This window comes from Pleurodeles waltl, chromosome 5 (genome assembly GCF_031143425.1).
Source record: "Pleurodeles waltl isolate 20211129_DDA chromosome 5, aPleWal1.hap1.20221129, whole genome shotgun sequence".
In the NCBI taxonomy this organism is placed as follows: domain Eukaryota; kingdom Metazoa; phylum Chordata; class Amphibia; order Caudata; family Salamandridae; genus Pleurodeles; species Pleurodeles waltl.
Genome location: NC_090444.1, coordinates 430,426,848 through 430,452,502, shown reverse-complemented (window position 1 = coordinate 430,452,502; position 25,655 = coordinate 430,426,848). Strand labels below are relative to the sequence as shown.

The window sequence follows — 25,655 nt, the reverse complement described above, 5'->3', positions numbered from 1 at the left end:
TGGGGAGCTATATATTTTCAACCAATCCCCTGGTTGTCTACTTTTCAGAAATGTCTGTGGCTGGTAGGTTTTCAGGTGTGGCAACTGAGAGCGATCCCAAATCCCACAGCTTCCCCCATCACTGATCGCTCCACGTAGCGCTTTAGGGCCTTTTGTGGCAAGGTCTTTTAGCCCACCCACACAACTGAGGTACCATTGTTATCGGGAAACTTGGGGGAATGCTGGGTGGTGGGAAATGTGTAGCTCCCCACAGATTCCAGAAGTTTTTCTCATAAACATTTAAGGAAAGTGTGATTTTAGTCAAAGTTTGCCGTTTGCAGTGAACTGTGGGTAAGAAAATGTTGTGGGATCCACCCAAAGCACACCACCCTGGACTCCCCCAAGTATCTAGTTTCAGAACTGTCTGGGTCTGGTAGGTTTTTCTAGGTGGTAGCCTACCGAAGTCAAAAAAGTGCAGCTATTCACTATTGCAAGTGGGGCAATATTGGGGGTTAGCCACACACTCCTGGCCCATATGTAAATACAGTACCCAAAGAAATCAAATGTCCTTTCACTTACCAATTGGATGGCTCTGAGAGTTTTTAGAGGTGGTCTGCTTGGTCCCGGTGGAACAGGGGCTTTAAAGGGCCATATGTGAAAGACAGCTGATAGCCTGGGAGGGTCAAGTAAGGACTCTTGAGGGGCAGATAAGGGCCTCTCAGGCCTACCTCACGCCACATGACACTAATCATATTATTCCCAACACACACATGCTTTGTCTCCGATGCCACAAGTCACAAGCTGACTTCCAGCACACGATGTGGACCCATCCCCATATCCACATTTATTGGGTAGCAGTACTGGGTGAGGTGAAACAAGTTACAGGGTGGGATAACCTCCAGCCTGAAAAAAGTTTTTTATTAGGCATCTACCCTACAATTAGCACAGCTAGAGTGAGCACCATTTATGCATCTGACACTAGTGTAAGCAAAAAGGCCAATTATGATGATATGGAAATCAACCCTTTCCCCCGTCATGGGAGCCTGGTGGAGGGAAATGACGTAATGGGCTGACATAGAATATAAAGTAGTACTGCATTAAGAGTACAGAGGTTGGCGTAAAAAGTCCAACTTGGACAGTTGAGAGGACATGATGCTATTGCTTGCAAACTCTGAGAAAGACAACACTAGACCGCCTTAAGCAAGTCGAGGAAGTGCTTCTCCACTAATGCCAGAGCATGCTTTAGTGATGCTTAGACGCTCCCCTACCTCATGCACTAGTCAAAAGAATGTCTACTTGATGTACACATGTAGGTATATTACCACTCCACATACAGCAGGGCGGGTTTTGTAGTTCAGAGTTGAGGTTTCCATCGCACCAATCACACCCTGTTTTTGCATGTGCTAATTGCCTAAGTATCGGAGCCCTGCAATGTTGCTGAACACGCCTCAATACCTAACTGACGTAGCATTTAACAGATGGGAAACATATGGTTGAAATTAGACTGTCAGCAAAAGGTTCCTTTAATGGGGCTCTTAGTTGCCAATTGTACTATTAATGTTAAAGAATGGTTAATCTTTGCCTATGTCCGAGCATGCAAATAATTGATATCATCCTGTGGGATGGATATTTGCATGTAATGCCATAAACTGACTGTTGTATTGTACTAAATGGTATAAAATTGTCGAAAATGTCAATCAAAATATATTTTTTTAAACGTAAGTGCCTTTCAGGTTCAAGTGGTGGTCTCACGGGTTCTCACAGGGGCAGCCTCCTCTGATTTATGGTGTGCAGAGGGAAGGTAGAGGTTGATTGTGGGATGATTGGGGCCCAGAAGAAAGGGTCTGATAGACTGTCTGTAGAGTGTATCTGAGTGTCAGCAGAGAAGTCTCAGCGTTCATTAAATGTGACTGAAGGCCAGTGAAGGATCTGAGTGTCATCTGAGGGTTTCTGGTAGTAAATTGTTGGCGCCAGAAGTCTGGCTGAAGGACAGCAAGGGTGTCTCAGGACTGGCAGAGGGTCTCTGAGGGTGCCTGGCTGGTGAAATGGCTGATGGCCAGCTTTACATCTTTTAGGTTTGGATGATGTCTTTAAGGGTTGGCTCAGGGTCTATGAGGGCTACAACAGGCGTTTTTTCAGAAGACGTAAAAACGACATACATATGCCCATCATTATTAAAACAAACCTGGGCCCTCAAGACCCCAGCAACTACAGACCTGCAGCAAATTGACCATTCCTGGAAAAAAGATCTTATAGAAAGGGCAGACTTTGCCCAGATGTCACAATTCATTGAAGATAATTCCTTTCTTTCTGACTTCCAAGCAGGGTTCCATCTACTAAGAGGCACTGAATATTCTTTAATCACCATCTGGGACAACCTTAAAAACACAGTAGATCAGAAAGGGGTTGCTGCCCTACTTCTCTTGGTCCTTGGACCTTTCAGCTGCCATTCGAACAGTCGATCATGACTTACTAATCCAAAGACTTGATAATGCTAGCATAGAGGGTGCCACTCTCACTTCCATCATATCTTACCTACAGGATAGAACAGATTATTTCATCCATATTCCTCCTTTATCAGCCAAACTCTACAGGAGTCCCTCACAGCTCTATTATTTCACCCCGGCTTTTCTACATAAAATCATTAGCAGAAATGATCAATGATTTTCAGTTCACCTGCTTTAACTATATAGATGTCACACAGATACTTCTTCAATTGGAAAGCCCCAAGAACACTGGAAACACAACAATCTGCAGCTGCCTCCGGGCCACTGAAGAGTGGATGACACAAAGCCAACTCAAAATGAATGCATACAAAACTGAAAAATCCTCACCTGTAGTAAATGGAAAACTTATGACCCTCTCTGTGCCAGTCCTGATGTTCTGGGACCACCACCAAAATATCCAAAGAGGTAAGAAACCTCAGAATTACCGTGGAAACCAAAGTAGATTAAGTATGCCAGATCAAACTTTCTTACAATGAAAACCATTTGACCCATTTCCCTGTGCCTAGGATTCTACCACAAGGTCCAAGCAACAATCTTTTGTCCTGTCAAAAAGTGATTACCCTAATGGCCTACATCATGGCTCACCTCATATCTATTAACTATGAGACTGCAGAGAATTCAGAACTCTCCTGCCAGACTACTCCCACATTTAAAGCAACAAGTGCATATCTCCCCTGTTAAGGGCTCAACATGGGTTACCAGTTGACAAAAGATCCACCTCAAGCTGCTGTGTATCACCCATAAAGCTATACATAGCAGACGCCCACTTTTCATCAGGAAGAAAATCACTAGATACATACAAGAAAGGAACCTCTACTCTAGACTGGCACATCCCCTCAAAACCCCAACCTAGAAGGAAAAAAACATGGATGGAGCATGTTTTGCTGTCCCAGCAGCCAAGCTGTTAAATTTGTTACCCCCAAACATAAGCTCCACTGACAACCACCTCAACTTTAGAAGACTAGTCAGGAATTGGCTCTTCGATAAGAATCCTCAATACTTGAAGCACAAAAATGTACAGCAATATTATGTACGATACATCAAAATATTATAAATGTAAAACAATATTTGAAAAAATTAAAACCATTTATATGAATAAATACATTCAAATTGAAAATTAATAAAATGTAACATATAATATATTATATATATACAATTATATATTATATATTTGACTCAACTGTATATGTATATATTCTGTATATGTATATTTACAACTTTACAAGCATATATAATGTCTGTGTAGACACATGAGGATGTACATATGTAGAGAAAATTACGTCTGTATTTTGTACAAGGAATGCACTGTTTTCTATATGTATATGAGAACACGTCTCTATGTCTCGATATATTTGTAAACAAATAGTTATTATTAAACATAAACACATCAGTAAGTTAAATAAAAAATGGGTGGTTATATTACACAATATTTAAATGGTGCTCTATGCTTGTGTGCATCAATATGGCTTGACACCTCTATGGAGATATGCGTTAAAGATATACGTATGTCACTGGACATTGATAACATAAGTGTAGATGAGTGTGTGTATGGATGTGTGCTTTGCTCTAAGATAATACATATATGTCTAAGTATGTAAATATGATCATAAGGAAGGTAGCTGTAAGTGTATAGCAGTATATTTAGATATTAAAAAATAAAAAAACTATTAAATAAATAAATATGAACCACCTATGTATAGTTATGTACAGCATACTTATGAATGTCTTACCATGTAGCTAGTATTACATATATGTATATATGGGTATAGATATTTAGGAATCAATTCCTTGTACAGGAATATTACTAGGTGTGAGGATTATATTTGTGAATGTATAAATATATGTACACATATAACTATATGTATATATTTAGCTATGTGGGTTTGTATAAATGTATATATATATATATTTTTAAAAAAAATATATATATATATTAAAAAATCCTTAATTGTATGTTTATGCATAACATATATATGTATGTCATATTATGTAGATACCACATAAGTAGATGACCCTTTCCAAATTCTTTGCTCCTTTACCCAATTCATCCAACTAACAGACATACATCCACCACTCCCAATAACAACTCATATTTTCCCTTTATTTTTAATCTGTCCCTTTCAAAACAATACAATAAATGTATGGGACTTCAATGAGCCCTAACTTAACATATTTACTACAACTAATCCCCAAGAAAACAACAAAGAAATCACTTTATACTAATCTACTAGCTTGTTGCCCCTAAACCTGGCTTCTGTAAAAGTGTGCTACTCGTCACAAAGTGCTTCAATACCTCACATCAGGGGTAGTAAGAGCTATATAAATACAATTTACAATTACGTAAGAGTCTGTGAGGGCTAGCTGAGGTAATGTAACAGCTATCTAAAGTTCCCATGAGCGCTGACAATCCTAGGGCCATCTCAACAACTAGATGAGTGTGATTCAGAACAGACTGCAGGGCTCCCAGTAGCCAGCTAAAGCCTATTAGATGAGACTTCTGAAGAATGACAGGGCCCTTAGCAGCCACCCCAAATACACACCTCTGAGCAGCACCAATCCTCCCTTCTCCAAATACTGCTGGGGTCAGGATGCCACCACATTAGACTCATGCCACCAGGGCTGGGGTTTCTGCTGTCTGAGTGATATCTGCTTCCCTGCACTACAAGTGAGGAATGCCTGTATTGCTGGCTGCCTGCACTTTCTAGACAGGTACATGGTGGCGAAAGAAGTGAAGTCCCTTTCCCCTTTCACCAGAGAGGCAATAACAGTAGCACTCCTGAAACTGCACGGAGACCCAGAATGTGATATTGTATTACCCAATATCAATGTAGAACCTGGATTGTTAAACACAAGGTAAAGTTCTAGCACCCAGGCTAGCTAATGCTTTGTCTGATCTGAAACATCCCAACCAACCATGTTGTTTGCTGGAAGAAGCACATCCTGTGACAATGTCAGCAGTGGCATCAACATGGGAAAAGCCTGCAATACTTTATACTGAAAGCACTAGTTCACTATACTGGAAACCAGGATGCTGAGGCAAAATGAAGGAATGGGTAGGACTGTTGTACTGCCGGAGAGCGACCCAAGGGAGCAGCAGTGGCGTCATATCTCGACCGGTAGGTGGTGGGTAGAGTGACAAGGCAGGGATACCCATTGTCCCCACTTCTGTTCGCCCCGGCCATAGAGCCGCTGGCAGAAATGGTAAGGAAGGAAAGGCACACAAGGGAATAATATTTAAAGGCCCTCCACACATAATTCCCCTACACACAGACAACCGTTTTCTAGGTCTCTGTAGCACAGGAGCCAGCCTAATGCTTTTTATACTGATCACTGCACACTATTGTAGAATATATGGATTGCTGGTAAATAAGGAAAACTCATGTCTATTTCCCTCACGCCAGCAGGTGTCTCAAGCAGGTGGTGCTCTTCCTGTCCTTCCCTTGAAGTGGAAGCAAAATATATTTTATTGCCTAGCAGTTCAGGTATACCTTAGGGACTCAGACATCCTAGAAGGAATATAGGCACATATTAGAACTAGAAACTCCTTTCAATTCTAGCAGAAACTTCAACTATCAGTAATGAGCAGACTAGCCATCTCTAAAATGACTGAACTACCTGGCTTCTTGTATATTTTTGCACACTGATGGCAAAGCACCCTAAGAAACTCTTCAAACAATTGAATACATTACTGACTGCACATTGACAAAGGCCCCAAGGACAAGGTGGTGCTGCAAACACTGCAGCTACCCACCTTAAGCAAAGGACAGAAAGCACTGGACTTTGAAAACTACAATTAGTCAGCCTAGCAACAATGGATAGCTAAGTGGTTGCAGACCAAAATGCAGAAGAACATAAACATAGTGCATCCTTGAACAAGATGTCCATGGACAAACATTGTGCACCAAATTTACAAACACGGCTATCGGAAACAGCGAGGTACTGCCTGAAGTGATGCCTTGTGTGCTCTAAACCTGCCAAACCATCCTCTTCAGAACTCCCACTGTGGTTCCACTCCAAAGTGCACTTGAAAACTGATGACGATGTGAAGAGACACATAACTTGCACCCTGAAAGTGAGAAACCTCTTCAGAAACAAAACACTACAAATGTTTAAAGAACTGCACCAATCCCATGAAATACCTGTCGGTCAGTCTCCGAATCATGGCACCCACCCCTGGTGGTCTGAGAGATAGGAGGATATGCTGACATGAAACCTGCAACACGTGTAACTCCACAGATGCCTCGATCATGGAACAGCCAACAAGGCTAAAACTATAATTCCGTGACCTGGAGGAAATTCAGTGAATTGGACTAACACAGCACAAAAGCAAATGAAAGGCAGAACTAGGTAAACAACTAGCAGGCACAGAATGGAATAATGGAGTGATATTCCTGCAAAGATTTCAAGAAATGTAAGGTTTATGCTAAGCCACTTCCAAATCCTGCATAGTGCATACCGAATTGAAAAACATTTACATAGGATATTCACCAGAATAGCAAACACTTGCTGAGATGCAGGGCGGCAGACGCACGCCTACTCCACATATCCGCTGGACTTGTTTGGCACTGTCCAACTACTGGAAAACTCTGACACATTTAGTCACAGGAATCGTGGATAAACCTAACCGCTGGAACCTGGATCTCTGTCTACTTGGTTAATGCCAAGTAAAAAAAAAAAAATTGAAAACAGAGCTGTAAACCTGGTGCTGATCCTCTCAAAGAGAGAGATAGCAATCTTTTGGAAGAGGACGAGGGTTCCATGGACTGCAAGCTGGCTAAAAGAACTGTTAAAATGGGCTGAGGGGGAGAATGCGGCTCTACCCATGCAATGCAGACGGACAGCAAGACACCTGAGAAGAACTGTATCATGGGATGTGTTCCTACTCTCGCTAGCCTGCACGAACAACGTCCCAGACCTCCTCCCGCATGCCTCCCAACATATTAGACTGCACCACAATCCCCAACATCACGCTGCCCCGGAACCTTCACAACTAACACCCAGACTGCTTCACCTAACATGCACACGCACCAGGCACGAGTGTCATGATTTGTGTGACCCGAAACATATACACGCCATATCATCACACCTACTCACTCATTCGGACTGATCAAACAACACAGCCACATCCATGGTGATAATGGGCTCTAAATTTTTTTTTTTTTTTGTAAGCAGACATGTATGAAGGTCCCTCACTCCAGGGACTGTTCCGATGGAAATGCTGTAACAAACAGTGGCTTGTGCAGGATATACTTTAGGTTTTCTGTTGGTTGTGCAAAAGGACTCCATAAAAACTTAACTAATAACTGTTTTTTGAGTGTAACTAGATTTGTTCTGTCATTTCCGTTGAAGTTAGGTCGGAACAGATTGGTGTTTGAACGGTGTTAGGTGATGCTTCATTCCATTCTGATTTGTCAATGTGAGTAAAATGTGATCACTTTATGCAACGATGCAATTTTCACTGTGTATTTTGTTATTTAAGGTCTCCATTTGGGTGTGAGCCATGTCTGGTTTGCCTTTTGGTTAGGGCTGAGAATATTTTTGCTCTGAGACTCTTTTCTGTATTTGACTGAGCCTTACGCTAATTCCTTCTACTGATTTACCATGCATTTTATTAACCATTATCTATGATCTTCTCAGCTTATCAAACATAGTGTCGCTAACTCTAAATGAATAATGAAATACATACTTAGGCCCAGGAGAAGCGGATCCTTCTCCTTCTTGTTATCAGGCTTGCACATCTTTGTTTTATTCACATTTCACACCAAAATACATCTCATTAATACCAACTAGATTCATGATTGTTATATTACATCTTTCACAGCCTTGAAAAAGTCAAGAATGACGAAACACGTGTCGGCTGTTTTCTTACCATTCTGGAACCTATCTACAAGCAACCTCATGAATGTATCTCATTGAATCAGGATATTTTGTTTTTCCTGAAACACTATTAAATAGTAAATGTTCCATACTACGATCATGTGATGTGCCGTGGTTTTCTCATCATTTACATGGACTGGAACCCATATGGGCAACAGCTTTTCACACCCTGTGGCTGGGTGTTTAACCACTTGAGCACTCCCTTTCTCCAAGAAGAGACTTTGCTGTCATGAACTCTGTATTCTATTAATCAAAAGCCTTTGGTAGTGCGCACTTTCTACACACAGCCACGTTCCTCATTGTTTGATATTGTATGCATACTTAGTGTACGGTGTCGCACCCTTGGCATATATAGACAAATCATTACTAACTGTGAACAATGGCAACTTTCAGTGACAATAGAGAAGCCCTGTTAGATGAACTCTTCAGTACTGACAAAAGCGTGGTTATGGACAAAAATAAAAATGTCAACAATAGAACAGAAGGTTTAAGGATGAAATTCACTAGGTTGGAACGCCTAAAAAAGCAAGAACTTTCAAGATGGTGGGATTTCACCATCTTGGAAAGATACTTACAAATTAAACAAATCCCAAGGGGTCTTCGAGTTGTACTCTTTCCATCCTTTGGGGACCTCAACCCCATAATATTACAAGAGTGGGAACAACTATTGATTAATTCTTCTTTTGGCATCATGGATATACTCATTCGTGACGCCAAGGAAAAGAGAGAACGACTACTTGTGGAGATAGACACATTGGAAAAGAGATACGAGACACAAACCTTAAAGAAACAATAGAAAAGAATTACAACATTCTTAAAAATGTACTCCAACAACATCAGGAATACATTAAGGAAAAGAAAACACGCAAGCTTAGACGCAACGCTAATGACTATGATACAGGCAGGATTTTTACTTTTGCACGTAAATTTGATATTTCAAATTCTGACATTAGTACGAACAGAATGCCATCAGTAGCCTATAGTGTCCCAAAAAATATTGCTACTAGTGACACTGATCTTTCTAGCTGTTCCAGCATTACAAGTGGTGAGGCTAGCAGCTCCCTAGAAGAACAAAGAGGCATCACACACAATAAATCCTCTTTTTTATTAGAAATGGAAAGATTCCGCAGAGGTCAAAAATACAACAGATCAGCACAAGTCACACATATAAAAGGACCAGAAGAGGCAAGAGAAAGAGGGGCAGAGTCGGCCAACAACAAATCAGGCATGACAACGAGATCAGTCACACGAAATACAAAGAACTAAACAAACACACAATGCACAATGACGATCTATGTATCATTAACTTATCGGATAGAGAACTTGATGACCCCCAGTGTAGGGTCCTCCAAAAGGGCTTAGGCTTTGTACCTACCATATTTCCTAACTTCACAGAGATGCATATTGACCTTTTTAAGTTTGTACGAAAATGCAAACTTCTCAAATGTTTTGACCAAAAACCTCCTCCTAATTCCCACTATAGGGATGACCCAGAGACATGTAATTTTTCCGTTGGTGACATAAGGGACTTACAAACCCTGCTCTCTCTGGAGGAAAATGTCAACAGTAGTCATGCACCTACCTGTACTGATATCTTAACGGACTTAGGCATTTCCGGTACTAGCATATGCAATAGTGGTCTGAAACCTCGTTCCAGATTCACACCTGTTTTTTCTTCAGACAATTCAATTGATGTATTCCACAGATTGGTGACAAGAGATCTATACAAATTGGAAAATCAGTACATACTTAGGAGAAAAACTTGGCCTCATAACCTAAGCTTAGCAGAACGTAAAGCTTTACTTTCCTTTGAAAACATGGGCGATATAATAATAAAAGAGGCAGACAAGGGTGGCAATATTGTCATAATGAATCAAACTGACTATATTAAGGAAATAGACAGACAACTCAAAGACCAGACAGCCTATTGCAAAGTCCCCAATAACCCTATAGATAAAGTCATCAGCGACATAGAGATTAAACTAAATTTTTGGAAACATAGAGGTCTCCTAACGGATCTAGAATTCAAGTATCTCTACAACCCCACGCCTGTATTTCCATGTATCTACATTCTACCGAAAGTTCACAAGCCAGCACCTTTTCCACTGGGTAGACCTATCATCTCTGGCATCAATTCACCTACGGAAAAACTTTCTGAATTTATTGATCTGTTTTTACAACCGTTTGTGTGCAACTTACCCTCCTACATCAAAGACACAACACATCTTCTCAGTCTTATTGCAGATTTTGAATGGACAACAGGTCATTTTTTAGTGACCTTAGATGTCTCTTCACTATATACTTGCATACCCAAAATAGAGGGCATGGCCGCCATTCGACATTTCTTGGACAAAAGACAAGCGACTCTATATGAACACTCCAACATGTTGATGGATTTGATCAGCTTAGTTATGGACAACAATATTTTCCTACACGAGGGAACCTGGTATAGACAAAAACAAGGGGTGGCCATGGGAGCAAAGTTTTCACCTTCCTTTGCCAACCTATACATGGGACACTACGAATACTACCATCTGTGGAACAAGGGCCCTCCAGAACTCACACAGCATATTCTATACTGGGGTCGTTATATTGACGACGTTCTTCTATTTTGGTCAGGTGACCACATGTCTTTGGAACTGTTCATCCAATATTTAAATACTAATCATTACAACTTGCATTTTACTAGTTCCTTCAGTACAGTGAGTGTTGACTTCTTAGATCTGACACTATACATTCAAGTCAATCAAATCTCGACTAAACTTTTTAGAAAGGCCACAGCCTCCAACTCAGTTTTGCATGCTAGCAGTGCACATCCCTACTCCCAGATTAAAGCTATTCCCTTTGGAGAAGCAGTGAGAATCAGACGTAATTGTCTAGATGACTCTGAATTTCATAAGCAGTTAAACTCCTTGGAACGTCGTTTCCTAAATAGAGGGTATTCCAAAAAATTGTTAAACAACACTCGTGACAGAATTTTAAAAACAAACAGACCATCCCTTTTTTCTAAAAAGACGCACAAACAGGTCGACAGGAAAAAAACTCCGGCCTTTGTCACAACATACACCTGTGCCAGCACAGAGGTCTTTAAGATTTTTAGAAATAATTGGCAGATCTTACTCTCCGATGAGACCCTTAAGAAAAATCTCAAGGATAAACCGGTCATAATTCATCGCAGAGGACGTACTTTAAGAGACAAGCTATGTCATAGCTTCTTACCAAAGTTAGTCAATGAGAGCTGGTTACCTTCCCCGCCACCGGGTTTTTACAAATGTGGCCAATGTAACGTATGTGAATACACTCTAGACAAGACAAAAAAGTTCTGCTACAATACCAAAATGACACACACGATAAAACAATTCATGAACTGCAATACCAAATTTGTTGTCGATTGTATTATATGCCTATGCAAGAAAATATATGTAGGCAGCACCATTAGACCACTTAAAGAAAGACTGCAAGAGCACATACGGGCGATTAAAAACAACAACAACGATTACCCATTTGCAGTCCACTACAACCTAGAACATCCATCTCAAGAAAGGTTAAACATACAAACACATGGCATTGCCACCCTGGGAAGGGTTAACAGGGGTGGCAATAAAACTCTCCTGCTGAGACAACTAGAGAGCAGGTGGATAATCAGACTCCGCACAGTGGAAGAAGGGTTAAACTCGGACAAGGATTTACATGTTTTTCTGTAACCTGTTCATAATATATTGCTGTACTTTCTGTTTGTTTTTTCATCTATGTATTCTACTTGTGTAATTTTCTGTGCTACTAACTCATCATGTCATCAGTAATACGATTAGCTCATTATCCATTCCTCCCTTATTTACATCTTTGTTAATCCTTTTCCAATGTTATCTGTATAGACTGCATATAATTGATGATACCATTCAAAAACGTGATATGGGCCTTTTTATCTGTCCAGATATGTTTCCCAAAACATTTGTAATATTGTAATATAGAAATGTATCATTGCAATGACATATTATACTTTATTAGCACCCACACAATTATCAGTACATTTGTACATATATCAGTACTCAAGTAACATTAATATGAGTGAGGTTTCAAACTTCCTTATTCATCCTCCTCCACATCGCACATAATTTTTCTTTTCTCTTCTACTATTATCGACACTGTGTGTCCTAGCACCATTCTAAGATGGCGGACCCCATTTTTGGTTGTATGAGTCCGCTTTCCATTTCCATTGTCTGTTCCTTCTTCAAAAACGCGTTGCCGACGTTCGCCTTAGCTACGACACGGCACTCGGCCAAAACAACTTACGGATCGGCAACAGGTAAGGGCGCTATGCTAATCACTTTCTCCTGTTGCACTAACCATTTCGCTTTTGCCTTTGATCAGTCAACGCGTGCTATTTTATGGTCTCTAGCTTATCAGTTTAGTCAGTTTCTTTCACCTATATTTAATTTGTAATTTGCTAAATATAATCTTTACCTACCCCTATTAGTCCACAATTTAACCGTATTCCTACAAACTACGGCGATTACATGCCCTTCCACTAAAATTCCAGATTTAAAAGGACTGTTGATTTCCACGGTCTTTTTTGTTAGCGTTATAAATCTCCTTTTGGATTTTCTATAAAATAATTGATTCTTCGAAATTTAGCATCATTTTAATTACAAATAACGGTAGTTCCAAGAAACATATTAATTTTTCTAATTTTCTTGATCTTGGATAAACAACTCAGGTTTCTTGATTTACATTCTCTCCAAATGGACATTTAAGTAGATATTTTTCCCTTCTAATTTAAAAAAAAAAAAGAAAAAAAAAATCCCTTGACCTTATTAAACAGCCGTTTACTGCTTCCCCTATTGCTTTATAGACTTATCATGGTCCTGTGATTCCGTCTATCTTTCTGACATACTGATCAAATTTGTTAAACCTGCTTGGAATATGGAACTCCCTTCACGCGATTTTACCTTTCAAAACATAAATGAGGTATGTCCGTATATTTCTTGCTTGGACACACACTGTCATATCCTTATAATCACACGTGGGGATATGCTGCTACTCTCAGCCAATCCAACATTTCATTGTTGCATTTGGCTTTTCAACCTTTTCCATGGTTTTTTAACTACGATGTCATATTAGTATCTACTTTCTCACTGGTATATTAAATTTTTCTCTTCTTCTTTTCTATATATATAATCACTACACTATTAAGGTGATATAATATTCTTGCTCTATATCTTCAATCGATTCACGTCCACCACACGGGAATTTCTCTTTCTTTCTCCTTTTTGTTATCAGGCTTGCACATCTTTGTTTTATTCACATTTCACACCAAAATACATCTCATTAATACCAACTAGATTCATGATTGTTATATTACATCTTTCACAGCCTTGAAAAAGTCAAGAATGACGAAACATGTGTCGGCTGTTTTCTTACCATTCTGGAACCTATCTACAAGCAACCTCATGAATGTATCTCATTGAATCAGGATATTTTGTTTTTCCTGAAACACTATTAAATAGTAAATGTTCCATACTACGATCATGTGATGTGCCGGGGTTTTCTCATCATTTACGTGGACATATGGGCAACAGCTTTTCACACCCTGTGGCTGGGTGTTTAACCACTTGAGCACTCCCTTTCTCCAAGAAGAGACTTTGCTGTCATGAACTCTTTGGTAGTGCGCACTTTCTACACACAGCCACGTTCCTCATTGTTTGACATCTCAATATGTGGTCCATCTTAGAATTAATAGTTGTGTAACTCATTATAGTTGATTTTATGACACGGTACACCATAGTCTAGGGTCAGGTACAGTCCGGGAGGGGAATGCTTAGATCTGTTTGATGTGCGAAGAGGTATCCATCACAGATGCATATTAGTCATGCCCTTCTCAAGATACCTGGATACAACTCACTGAGGGCCTCATTTAGAGTTTGACAGACGGGATACTATGTAAAAAATCTTGGGGGATAACCCATCCACCAAACCTACAGTTATACAACTCTATTGACAGTTGGGGAAGCTACCATGCTTTTGACGGTGGAGCCTACACTGGCTCTGCCGGTGGAAACCTTTGAAAGACCGCCTTTCAGACACTGGGATGTTGGTCAAACCACCCTCTGCCCATTATAGGACAGTTGTTCTGGTGTTAGTTTTTGCCTGTTTAAGACCACAAGGGAAAGCCTTCGATCCCAAACAGTAAACCAAAAAGAAATGCACCCCACAAACGGAGAAAACTCCTATCATGTCTTAAGACTGCCAGACTCGTAATCAGGCCCAAAGTGCAATGTAGTCTGTTCTGACTAGTCAAAAAAAGCCCAACCTTTAGGAAAATACAACATATGGTGCATTATGCCTTCTCTAATCCTTGTTAATAAATTATGCACATAGGCTTTGTGCACAAAACAAATATAGTTCAAGCCAATTCTTCAGATTCCTTATGTAAAAGTCTGTTTAGTAAAACTGCATCTTTAACCTATTTCTGAGCTCCCACCGTGTTCCATACGGTCTCATACAAATCCGGCCATCAAAACTTGAAACACACCTCTTTAATGTAGTTTAACCAACTAAAATTGTGAAAATCATTTATAAGACATACAGTCCATAGGAATTTCACGAATTAGGTTTGTGGCTGGGTTGACAACCATAAAAAAAGAGGCGATAGGTTGATATTTTCTTAGAGGTGAATCAACCCACTTGTTTGTGGTAGAATTGTGAGGTACTTTGGATAGATGTTTTATTAGCGTAAAACAGCACTTCAGCACTATAGGTGACTGTGGATTTATATTTGGCTTTTGTAAATAGAGAGCATGTCTTTCAGCAGTTTTTTGGTGAGTATTTACCTTAAACAACAACTGCTCATCAGTCTCAGTGCCTTTTATGGAGCCGCTGTGACAGCGGCTGTAGTGAAGGCAGAGGGTGATGCCTGCGTGGCTGAGATCTCCAGGTATGACGGACTGTCGCCCGCCATATCCTTGTGGGCTGTTGGACTGGCCAAGAATGAATCTATTCCACCTTTTAGATTTTAGATTTATTAATCACGTTCTGGGCTTCTAATGCCGTACTGAAAATATACATGATTGACAACGTTAGGGTTAAATAAAATAATTGTAATTTACTCAAAGGTCTTCACAATTTAGAGATACATTTGATAAAATGCTTGATTTGGTAATAGCTAAACCAAATGGACCTGCAACTTATCACTGTGCCTAAACAATGAAGTAACAGAGCTGTAGTGGAATTGTGGGTGGTAAATGTTGTCTGTCCGGTAGTGTATAGTTTGTAAGTATTGTAAAGTTATAAAAGAATGTACTCACCTGTCCCAAACGAATAGGTGCTTTGCTGAGAGACCTGGTGGGAAATGACCAGCATCTCTGTATTTGGTGGAACAGCATATGTATGTGAAGGAAGACAAGGACAAAGGGTTCCTTTTGCCAGGTCCTGCTCAAAAGTGTGTATTCTGTCTAGAAGCAAATTGTTCTCTGCTCTCATCTGCAAAGACAGATCCATCGTAAACATGAGAGAAGGCATACTCAATACATATGTTATTAAAATAAGCATGGGACATAAGCTTGGACTACAGTTTTCTTTATACGATACAGACAGTGTGCAATATTTATGTAAATGTAAATGCAGGTTTGTATTCGCATTATTGTCCATTCCAATTATATGACAAAGAGATATGTCTTGGGTTGTCTCAGAGGCTTTCTGACTGAATGGAATGCGCTCTAGGGCATGAAGTATCTGTTTGGTCAGGGCTGCACCTGATTGGTCATATATGGAAGGGACTTTAATAGCAGCCATTTTGTAAGTTATCAAGTGGTTTCTCCGTCAGGAGGAGAGGAGATTGGAGGCTTGAGGGAGTTTAAGAGAGAAGATTGGACTAGGGTCTCTTTCTGGAGGAATTCTAGTCCAAGCCACTCTCATCTGCCTGGAGAGGCAATAGGCAGCCAGCTCACACCAGAAATTTGAAAGACCGGTGGCTCCTATTATGCCTTCTTTTCTTGTTTATTTTTAATACCAGCAGTCAAGACAAAGAACTACAAATCCCAAGAGGCAAACGATAGTAGCCAATGGGAAAAAACTTGTAGTTCGCAATAACACACAAATCACAAATGAGCTGCCCCCATAATACCTATCTTGGCTGTGAACAGCCCTCTTTTCTTGCTGCTCGTAGTCAAGATAAGTATTTGTACTTTTGTGTTCTTAAAAAAAGCGATGTTATTACTGTGATTATAATTGGAAGTTTAACAATTGTAAGGGCGTCTGCTGATCGCGTGGTTGTTTTCTTTGCAGATGGCTTGTAGCCGCACGTTTCCTTGTGCTTCTGCATCTCGTGCTCCTACCGTTCAGAATCTTCGGTTTTACCCTCAGTGCTCGGTCGCCATTTTAGATGACGGTTGAGGGGAAACGGCAAGTTCCAACGCTGCGCTCTCAGCATTTTTTACATTCCGTTGCCGCCGGCTCACAGTGCGGTCCTTCTGATAGTCGTTTTTCTTTTCCTCCCACATTTCTTTTCACCAGCCGCTATCTTTTCTCCGCCCATAGGCGGGGCTTAGCCTTTTTCTCTGGCAATAGTGAGGCAGTTAACCCTTTCCTCACCAACGCTTTCAAGGTATGCAATTTATTTTTTATTTCTTATGGAGTTGGACAGCTCTCCTATTTCCCATGCCATGAATGAGGAGGAGGAGGATATTAAGGAAAATTTAAATAATTTTATTCAGTTTTCTGTAGAGCAAGCAGTCTCTACTTCATTAGAAAAATTGTTCAAAAACTTAGTAATCTCTGTTGTCAAGTTGGTTTCTAAGTCGATTTTGGCCCAGTCGGCGGGGGAAAGCAGAAAGCGTCCTTATTCATCAAAAAATTCCAAAGTGACGCTATTGGTTGGTGAGGGTTCCTCACAAAAGGCAGAGGACATGGTTCCTCAAAGGCCTCCCTTAAGGGAGGGGATAACCATAAACAAATCATATAAAAATCTACATCTGAGTCCAAGCACTTATCTTCTCTAATTATTATATCAAAAATCCTTGACACTGATGATGAGCTGCATGATGATGATGCTGATTCGGATAAATCCGACAATGATAATGGGGACTTGTTCCCCCCACCTCCCCAGGAAACCCAAGATAGTGGCTCAAGATCTATCTAAACCATGTAAAATTACTATCACTGAAGGGGTTCCTATGTTTGACTCAAATGATATTCAGCATCCACATTCCACCAAATGGTTTCCTGCGGACCATGTGGCTGAATACGTAACGTCCAGACTACGCACTCCTCTAGACAAGCAAGTCAGAGCAAAATTAAGGTCAGAATTTCCTCATCCATCCCTACGTTCAAAAATATCTGTAACTCCTACTATTGACTTTTTCCACATTACCTTTTTTACAAAGTTCAGCAAGGATCCCGCAAGGTAGTGGATAAGACTTGGTCCACATGCCAAGAAAAACTGTTGGATATCGTGGGACCTTTAACCCGCATTTTTGACATGGCTGAGGCAGCTCGATTGGATAACGCCGCCGTTGACCCTGTTGACCTGTCTTTATGGGTGCAGTGAACGGTATGTTCACTGAGTAATGCTAACTCAGCGATTACCCACAAGCGTAGGAAGGGACTCTTGCTCAAGCTCGATCCAAAGCTGGTGAGTCTGGCAGTTTCAGATCCAGGGATTAAAGCGGAAGGTCTTCTGTTTGGGGAATCAATTATAAAAGAGCTTAGCAAATATGTGGCGACGTTCGCATCATTGGACAAAGCTCAACAATCGCTTAAGAAGATGTTTTCCAGTTGGGATTTTGCCAGGGCCGGTGGAGGCAGGAACCGCTTTGCCGGCCGTGCATATAACAACCAAGGTTCCCTTGGTGCCTATAACAACTCTTACCAGGAGTACAGACCACAATAGTATCCACAGAGAAGCCGTGGTTTCAGAAATAAAGGCAACAGAGGTTCCAGATACAGTTCCCAGCCCGGTAAGTCAATCTTCTGGCCTTCCTATTGTAGGAGGTCGGCTTTTACTATTTCTTCCAAAATGGCAGTCACTAACAGCGGACCCATGGGTTTTAAACACTGTTCAGGGATATACTATTGAGCTTTACTCAGAGGCTTTTCAGTTACATTTTCCTCATCCTCCTCAGTTTTCTTTGGAAATGACAATCCTAATATCCTCAGAAATTCAATCTCTTCTTCAAAAGCGAACAATTGTCCCATTTCCTCTCCATCATTCAGGTTTTGTCAGCTCGGTCTTTTTAGTCCAAACGAAAAACAGAAACATGCGCCCTGTTATAAATCTGAAATAGTTCAACCACTTTGTCATTTATCGACACTTCAAAATGGAAACCATATTACATCTCAGCGATTCTTGATTTCAGAGCGACTGGATGGTTCGTTTAGATCTTCAGGATGCGTATCTCATCCGGATTGCGTATCTCATCCGGATTCAAGGAAGTTTTTACAATTCCAATGGCTTAACCAGTCATATCATTTTTCATCCCTACCTTTCGGCCTTTCTTCTGCTCCATGGTGTTTCACAAAACTCATGAACCGGTAGTAGCTTTTCTCAGAGCTCGGGGTGTCAGGTTGATCATTTACTTGGACAATATCCTTCTTATGAACCAAAATTGTACGTCTCTTCTTTCTCACGTCGAACTAGCTTGCACTCTTTTGACAGATCTCAGTTACATTATCAACAACGAAAAGTCTTCTCTAGTTCCTGTTCAATGGGTAGAGGTTTTAAGTTTCCTGGTAGATTCCGTCTCGGCTACTCTTCTTCTCCCTCCAGCGAAAATAAAGTCCATAAAATCATAAATTCTTCAAAAATTACGCAGTTCTCTTATTTCCATCAGATCCCTAGCAAGAATAGTAGGCCTTTTGTCTTCGTCAATTCAAGTCATTTTCCCAGGCCTGTTGCATTATCGGGCCCTTCAAAGGTTGAAGATACGTGATCTTCAAAAAGGTCTTGCTTAGTCAGACTCTATCGCCCTAGACACGAATCTTGAATAGAATTGCAGTAGTGGATAGACCATTTAGATGCCTGGAACAGCAGGACCATCTTTGCATCAGCCCCAGATCTTGTAATAGAATCAGGTGCAAGCCTGTCGGGTTGGGGGGCCCGGCACAAAATCCAAACCTTTAGTGGAATTAGCAAAAGGGTTTGGGGAATTTGCCTCCAAAACAGAATTTCAGCTCATACAGAGTACTTACCAGGCAATCTGAATTCAGTAGCAGATTGGCATTCTCTCTATCTTCTGGACTCAAGCGATCGGAAGCTCCATCCCAAAATTTTCAACACTGTTCATCAGAAATTGGGTCCTTTTCACATAGATCTCTTCACTTCTCAATGCACAGCTTCCACAGTTCTTCAGCTGGCGCCCAGATCCCTTAGAACTAGCCTTCAGTGCTTTTTCTCCGGATTGGTCAACCTCTCTCAATTATGATATTCCTCCTTTCATTATGATCACCAGGTTGCTAGCACAAGCGTCAACATGCTGTGATGTTTCTCTTAGTCCTCTTTTGGCAATCCCAGGTGTGGTTTCCCACCCTTCTGGAACTATCAATAAACTCTCCCTTTCTTCTTCCCTCCTTTCCGGAACTGCTGTCCAATCCCCTTGTCCTCTCTCATAGCTTAATCTTAGAGAATCTCCTGACACTCTCTGCCTGGGAAATATCAGGGAATCCCAGTCACTTTTCTATTTCAACAGAAGCTTCAAACTTCATCGAACTCTCTTGGGCTCCAGGAACAAAAAAGGTGTACAGATCAGCTTGATCACTGTGGCATAGCTGGTGTGTGGGAAAGCATATTGATTCCTTTTCAACAGATATAACCTTTATTGTTAATTTCCTGGTGGCGGAATCTAGTAAAGGTAAGACTTATCGTACCATTAACTTGTACCGGTCAGCCATTTCCTCTTCTCACTCTTACATTAATGGAAAGCCAGTTGGAGAACATCCGTTGGTCTGCCATCTCTTAAAGGGAGTAAAATTTTCCGATCCTCCACAACCAAAATACAGTTCATTGTGGGATGCCAATGATGTTTTAAACCTTTTCGTTTCTTGGCCAGATAATTCAATGCTTACTTTGAAGACATTATCTGCTAAACTTATCATGTTGTTATGCCTTGTGTCTTTCAAACGTCTTTCGGATGTGAGAGCTCTAAATATCACAGCTTATCATTTTACTCCAACAGGTGTTTTGTTTAATATTCGTAGACGTACTAAGACTAATCTTTCATCAGTATTTTATCCTATTTCCCTGACCACCCTAAGTTATATGTGGGTCAATGTTTGAAAGTTTATGAACAACAGACAGCCGACTTGAGAAATTCCTGAGCATCCCAACTCCTTATTGCATTCAGGAAACCTTTCAAACCTGTGTCTACCCCTACTCTGGCTCAATGGATTAAGTAGATCATGTCCTTAGCGGGTATTGATACTTCTTCCTTTGGTGCCCATCCAGCTAGAGGGGCTATGTCTTCTAAAGCTTTCTGGGCTGGTTCCCGGCCTGAGGAAATTCTCAGATCAGCTGACTGGTCTAACAATAATGTTTTTAAAGTATTTTATTGTAAACCAGTACAACATGCCTCGTTAAATGTAATTGATTCGCTTTAAACTAGCATAATAGGAGCCTCCGGTCTTGTCATAAAATGTAGATTTTCCTAGTAATTTATGAAGGAAAGTCTTCATTTTATTAAACACACAGAGGCGAGTATTATCCCACCTCTACAAGTTCTTACCAGTTCTTTGCTCCCTCCCTTACAGCTTCATCAACAACTCCTCAGGCTTCCTCCTAAAGACTTTGGGGGTCATTCTGACCCCGGCGGTCAGAGACCGCCGGGGCCAGGGTCGGCGGGAGCACCGCCGACAGACCGGCGGTGCCCCGCAGGGCATTCTGACCGCGGCGGTTTGGCCGCGGTCAGATGCGGGAAACCGGCGGTCTCCCGCCGGTTTCCCGCTGCCCTGCAGAATCCTCCATGGCGGCGGAGCACGCTCCGCCGCCATGGGGATTCTGACACCCCCTACCGCCATCCTGTTCCTGGCGGGTCTCCCGCCAGGAACAGGATGGCGGTAGGGGGTGCCGCGGGGCCCCTGGGGGCCCCTGCAGTGCCCATGCCAATGGCATGGGCACTGCAGGGGCCCTCGTAAGAGGGCCCCACAAAGTATTTCAGTGTCTGCTATGCAGACACTGAAATACGTGACAGGTGCCACTGCACCCGTCGCACCTTCCCACTACGCCGGCTCAATTCTGAGCCGGCGTCCTCGTGGGAAGGTTGATTTGCCCTGGGCTGGCGGGCGGCCTTTTGGCGGCCGCCCGCCAGCCCAGGGCAAATCCCAAAATACCCTCAGCGGTCTTTCGACCGCGGAGCGGTATTTTGGTGGGGGAACTTTGGCGGGCGGCCTCCGCCGCCCGCCGAAGTTAGAATCACCCCCTTCATCTCTAAGAAACGCTTTATGGGAGCTCCTGCATTAATTGTGGTCCATTACAACGACGTTTACTCAGACACATGGATTCTTCTGAGTTTCATTTCTGGAGTTGTGAACTTTTTACAAGAACTATTATCCGTACTCCTGGCAATCCGCATATGTTGTTCTATCATTCCATTATTTGTTACTTTCTAAACTCTTGCACAAGAAAAGAGGGCTGTTCACAGTCAAGATAGGTATTATAGGGGTAGCTCTTTTGTGATTGGTGTGTTATTGCAAACTACACATTTTTTCCCATTGGCTACTAACGTTTGCCTCTTGCGATTTGTAGTTCTTTGTCTTGACTGCTGCTATTAAAAATAAACAAGAAAAGAAGGCATAATTCTCGCCTCCGTGTCTTTAATAAAATTGAGACTTTCCTTGATAAATTACTAGGAAAATCTACATTTGTGTACAAAGAATCTAAAAGAAGCTTTATGGTTAGGCGTTTAAACCATAAAGTTGGCTGCGGTGAGCTCCTGGCAGAATTTCAAGTTTCAGTGGTCATGAGGTATGCGTGACTGTTTTTTGGGTGCAAAAAAGAATATGCTATGCATGAGGATAAGTAAGGGAATAACAATAACATGTTTTCAAAACCACTTGAGATAGTTTCCCAAGTGTGGTAAGTGTTTTCTGGGGTGAATATGGTTTGAATCAGACTGAATCAAAAGAAGCGTTGGGAGAAAATATATTCCACACCCTCAGGTAGGTCACCTGCTTATTATATTTACAATAACTATTTAATCAGAAAGTCTTAGGGATGTCAAATAAAAATCAAGAGTTGTCTGAAACTCATTTTTCAAATGAGGAAAAAGCAGAATGGATGGTCAATCCAGTTGTGTTGGAAAAGCGCCTCCGAATAGTCTTTGAATAATGTATAGGTCTATTAGATCCATTACAAGCAATATATTTGGCTGAGGTAAAATGTTCCATCTTGTGTTCAATTCTTACAAAGTTGTAGCACCATATTCATAATGATCACAAATGAGGAATAATTTGTAAGTAAAATATTTGGAAGCCTGTATGTTGCAGCAGCTCTTATGGTGTGAGGCGTTTGTTTTTCAAAATAGTTTATAATGTTTATTCAACATTATGAGGTTTTTTGCTTGTCCTCACAAGCAAATACATGGAAAAACTGAAATGACAAATTATTTGACCACTACATTGTAGATTTGTAGCAAGTGATACCACGGTATGAGTGTAAGGGGTCCCAGAAAGTCTAGAACTCTTCACACTAGAGAGGACCAGACTACCTCTTCTGTTAACTGCAGCATGCCACATAAGTTCATATGGGTGTAAAGAGGTAATCATTTACATGTGCTCTGGTCAGAGAGATAGCTTAAAGTGATGGTCACAAGGAAGTTAAACCAGGTTCTTCTCTGAACTTATTCCTAGTGAGCCAATCATTAGCCTGCTGAGATATTATCAAATGTTCATAATCTCCGAATGCGGCCCATCTGTAGGATTTGGGTTTGTTCGAGCTGAGTGATCAGCTAATGGACATTTCAAGAATAAAGAACATTCCCATAGTCAAGCACTTGGGCTTTCATGTCCTTGGGAGTCAGTGGAAGGATTTCCTTCACTTGAAGGTGCTGGAAGAAAACATTTTGGGCACTGACCTTTATGGGTGCCAACCCGCATCAAGATCCCTACATTCTCAACTGAGTCTCAAATGCCAATGTTGAGGTTACAATGGGGGGGCTACAGGTAGAACTAGTTAATTCCAATCCAGTTCCTGGATAGCGGCATCTTTTAACATTCATTTAACCCTCATTTAGCAAAGGCGTGATTAGGATCATCCAGATCTGAATGTCCATCTATCACTTGACACTATTTGAAAAGTGTGCCACAGTCTTGTTAACACAGACTCAAAGCAGTGGCAGCACAAAATTGAGTACATGTGATGTAATCAGTAAAGTCAAATATCGTATGTTATGGTTGCATTATAGCGTAACATTTGTGTTTTAAAGACTTGATACATCCAACCTTAATGTTCTTTCACAACAGCTTTTTCTATATTCGTGAAATATTAAAAAGGAAGTTGACAGAGTGCATTAACACTATTATGTCTGATACTAACATTACAGGGAAGTTGTCAAACCTGTCTTAAAGACGAAATTCACCATACCTTTTCTGTGTACGCTTTTAGGTCTTCTATTTCGGCTAGGCAGGCATCCTGGGAAACAAGTAAAAACATACAGTAAGAATTTATCAGAGAACAGCATGTGCATCCATAATTTCAGATAATCAATGGAAGTGAAAGGAAGGAATAAGATTCATGAAATATGTTTATAAAATATACAGTAATAGGCCCATGAAAAAAGAAGGGAATGAAATGATAGAACATTTAAAAAAATAATGAAAAAAAGATCAAACGAAACAATTATGATGAGGCTTCACAGCAGTGTAAAGTAGGTGCTGAACACTGCTAAAGTAAATTACCTAATACTAATGATTTGCGTAGTTTCTAAAAGTAATCTATTTGTAAATCTTCTTTTATTTGGTTTTCACAGGTGCATCCCTCATCCAGAAAAGAAGTATACAGTAATAGCTCACCGCCACACCCCATTGTAGGAACCAAGTACAAATAAACAACCCTCTTCCCACAACCCCCACAGACACAAAAAAACATATTTTTAAGCATAGCAGTTCCTGATCTTTCCCTCAATCATAGGCATCCCAGTCTCTGTGCCCTCCACTAATCAGCAATTTGAAGCACGTAGCACAGGCCTGTGTACCCACAGTCACTACAATCCTACACATCTAGCGATTAGTATGTTGTCCAGGCCCCCCAGATCCTCCCAAACTTTCTTGGGCAACCTCTATTCGGATATGTTTCCTTCTCTGACATCATAAATCCATCTATCCCTCTTCACCATGTATCCACTGCTGGGAACACCTCCGATCCGAAAAGCAATTTCTTATATCATTTGAGTTTAGTAAACTACTAAATTCCAAAAGCTATTGTACTCACCAATAAAGCAATGGCTACTGGTTTCCTAAGGTAAGAAGGTACTGCTCCCAGAATATAACCATAGAGTGATGCATGGAGAACCACTTAAATTTTGTCTGTGTTGCTACTTGACATATGGGTTCATTCAGAGGTCACTGGAAGACCACTGTTTACTCCCAATGTTGGTCATTACAAAGAAGCTAATATTAACACTGGTGTCTCTTTTCTTTTAAGGCGCAGAAGGTCCAAAGAAGCTTTTGATGCAAAGTCCACAGTGGGAGTCTTCTAGGCCAGTGGTTCCCAACCTTTTGATTTCTGTCGACCCCCACTTTAACATTGATGGAACTCAGGGACCCCCACTGAATCATCATGGGAATCCGGGGACCCCCACCTGAGTCATTACTGGAAGCTGGGGACCTAATTTGTCAATATTTGTTCATATTTTTTAATTTTCTAGGCTCTCACGGACCCCCTGAGAAGGCTTCGCGGACCCCAGGGGTCCCCGGACCACAGGTTTGGAACCACTATTCTAGGCCATACAGCCCATATCCATGTGACCTTTAAGCCAAAAGGATTTGTTTAATTATTATAGATATCTCTAACAAAGTTAGTATTCGTTTGTAAACAACAAGTGACACAAGACTTCCGGTTCTGAAGTGTGCAATAATTTAGGGATGCCAGTACTCAATATTATGACAGCAGATCCCACAGGCAAAAACCTGAACAGACACAAAAAGAAAATGCCCGTACATCATTAGGCAGACAAAGTGCTGAATTATAAAGATTGAATAAAATAAGCACATAGATAGGAAATATCCATCTGCATACATTATACCTTCAAGTTTACTAGGCAAAAAATAAAGGACCTAAAAACATAATTTCGCTCAAACCTCTCATAA

The 25,655-nt window shown here is 41.0% G+C and overlaps 1 protein-coding gene across 1 annotated transcript in view; it reads right to left on the bottom strand.

Annotated features, from left to right (window-relative positions):
• Positions 1 to 25,655, bottom strand: part of LOC138295729 (golgin subfamily A member 6-like protein 7) — a 277,033-nt gene that overhangs the window by 47,868 nt on the left and 203,510 nt on the right. Inside the window, exons 8-9 of the mRNA XM_069234196.1 lie at positions 23,932 to 23,979; positions 15,668 to 15,842 (exon numbers count right to left, since the gene is read on the bottom strand). Of these exons, the coding sequence (XP_069090297.1) occupies positions 15,668 to 15,842; positions 23,932 to 23,979 (223 nt within the window). The remainder of the gene's footprint in view (positions 1 to 15,667; positions 15,843 to 23,931; positions 23,980 to 25,655) is intronic.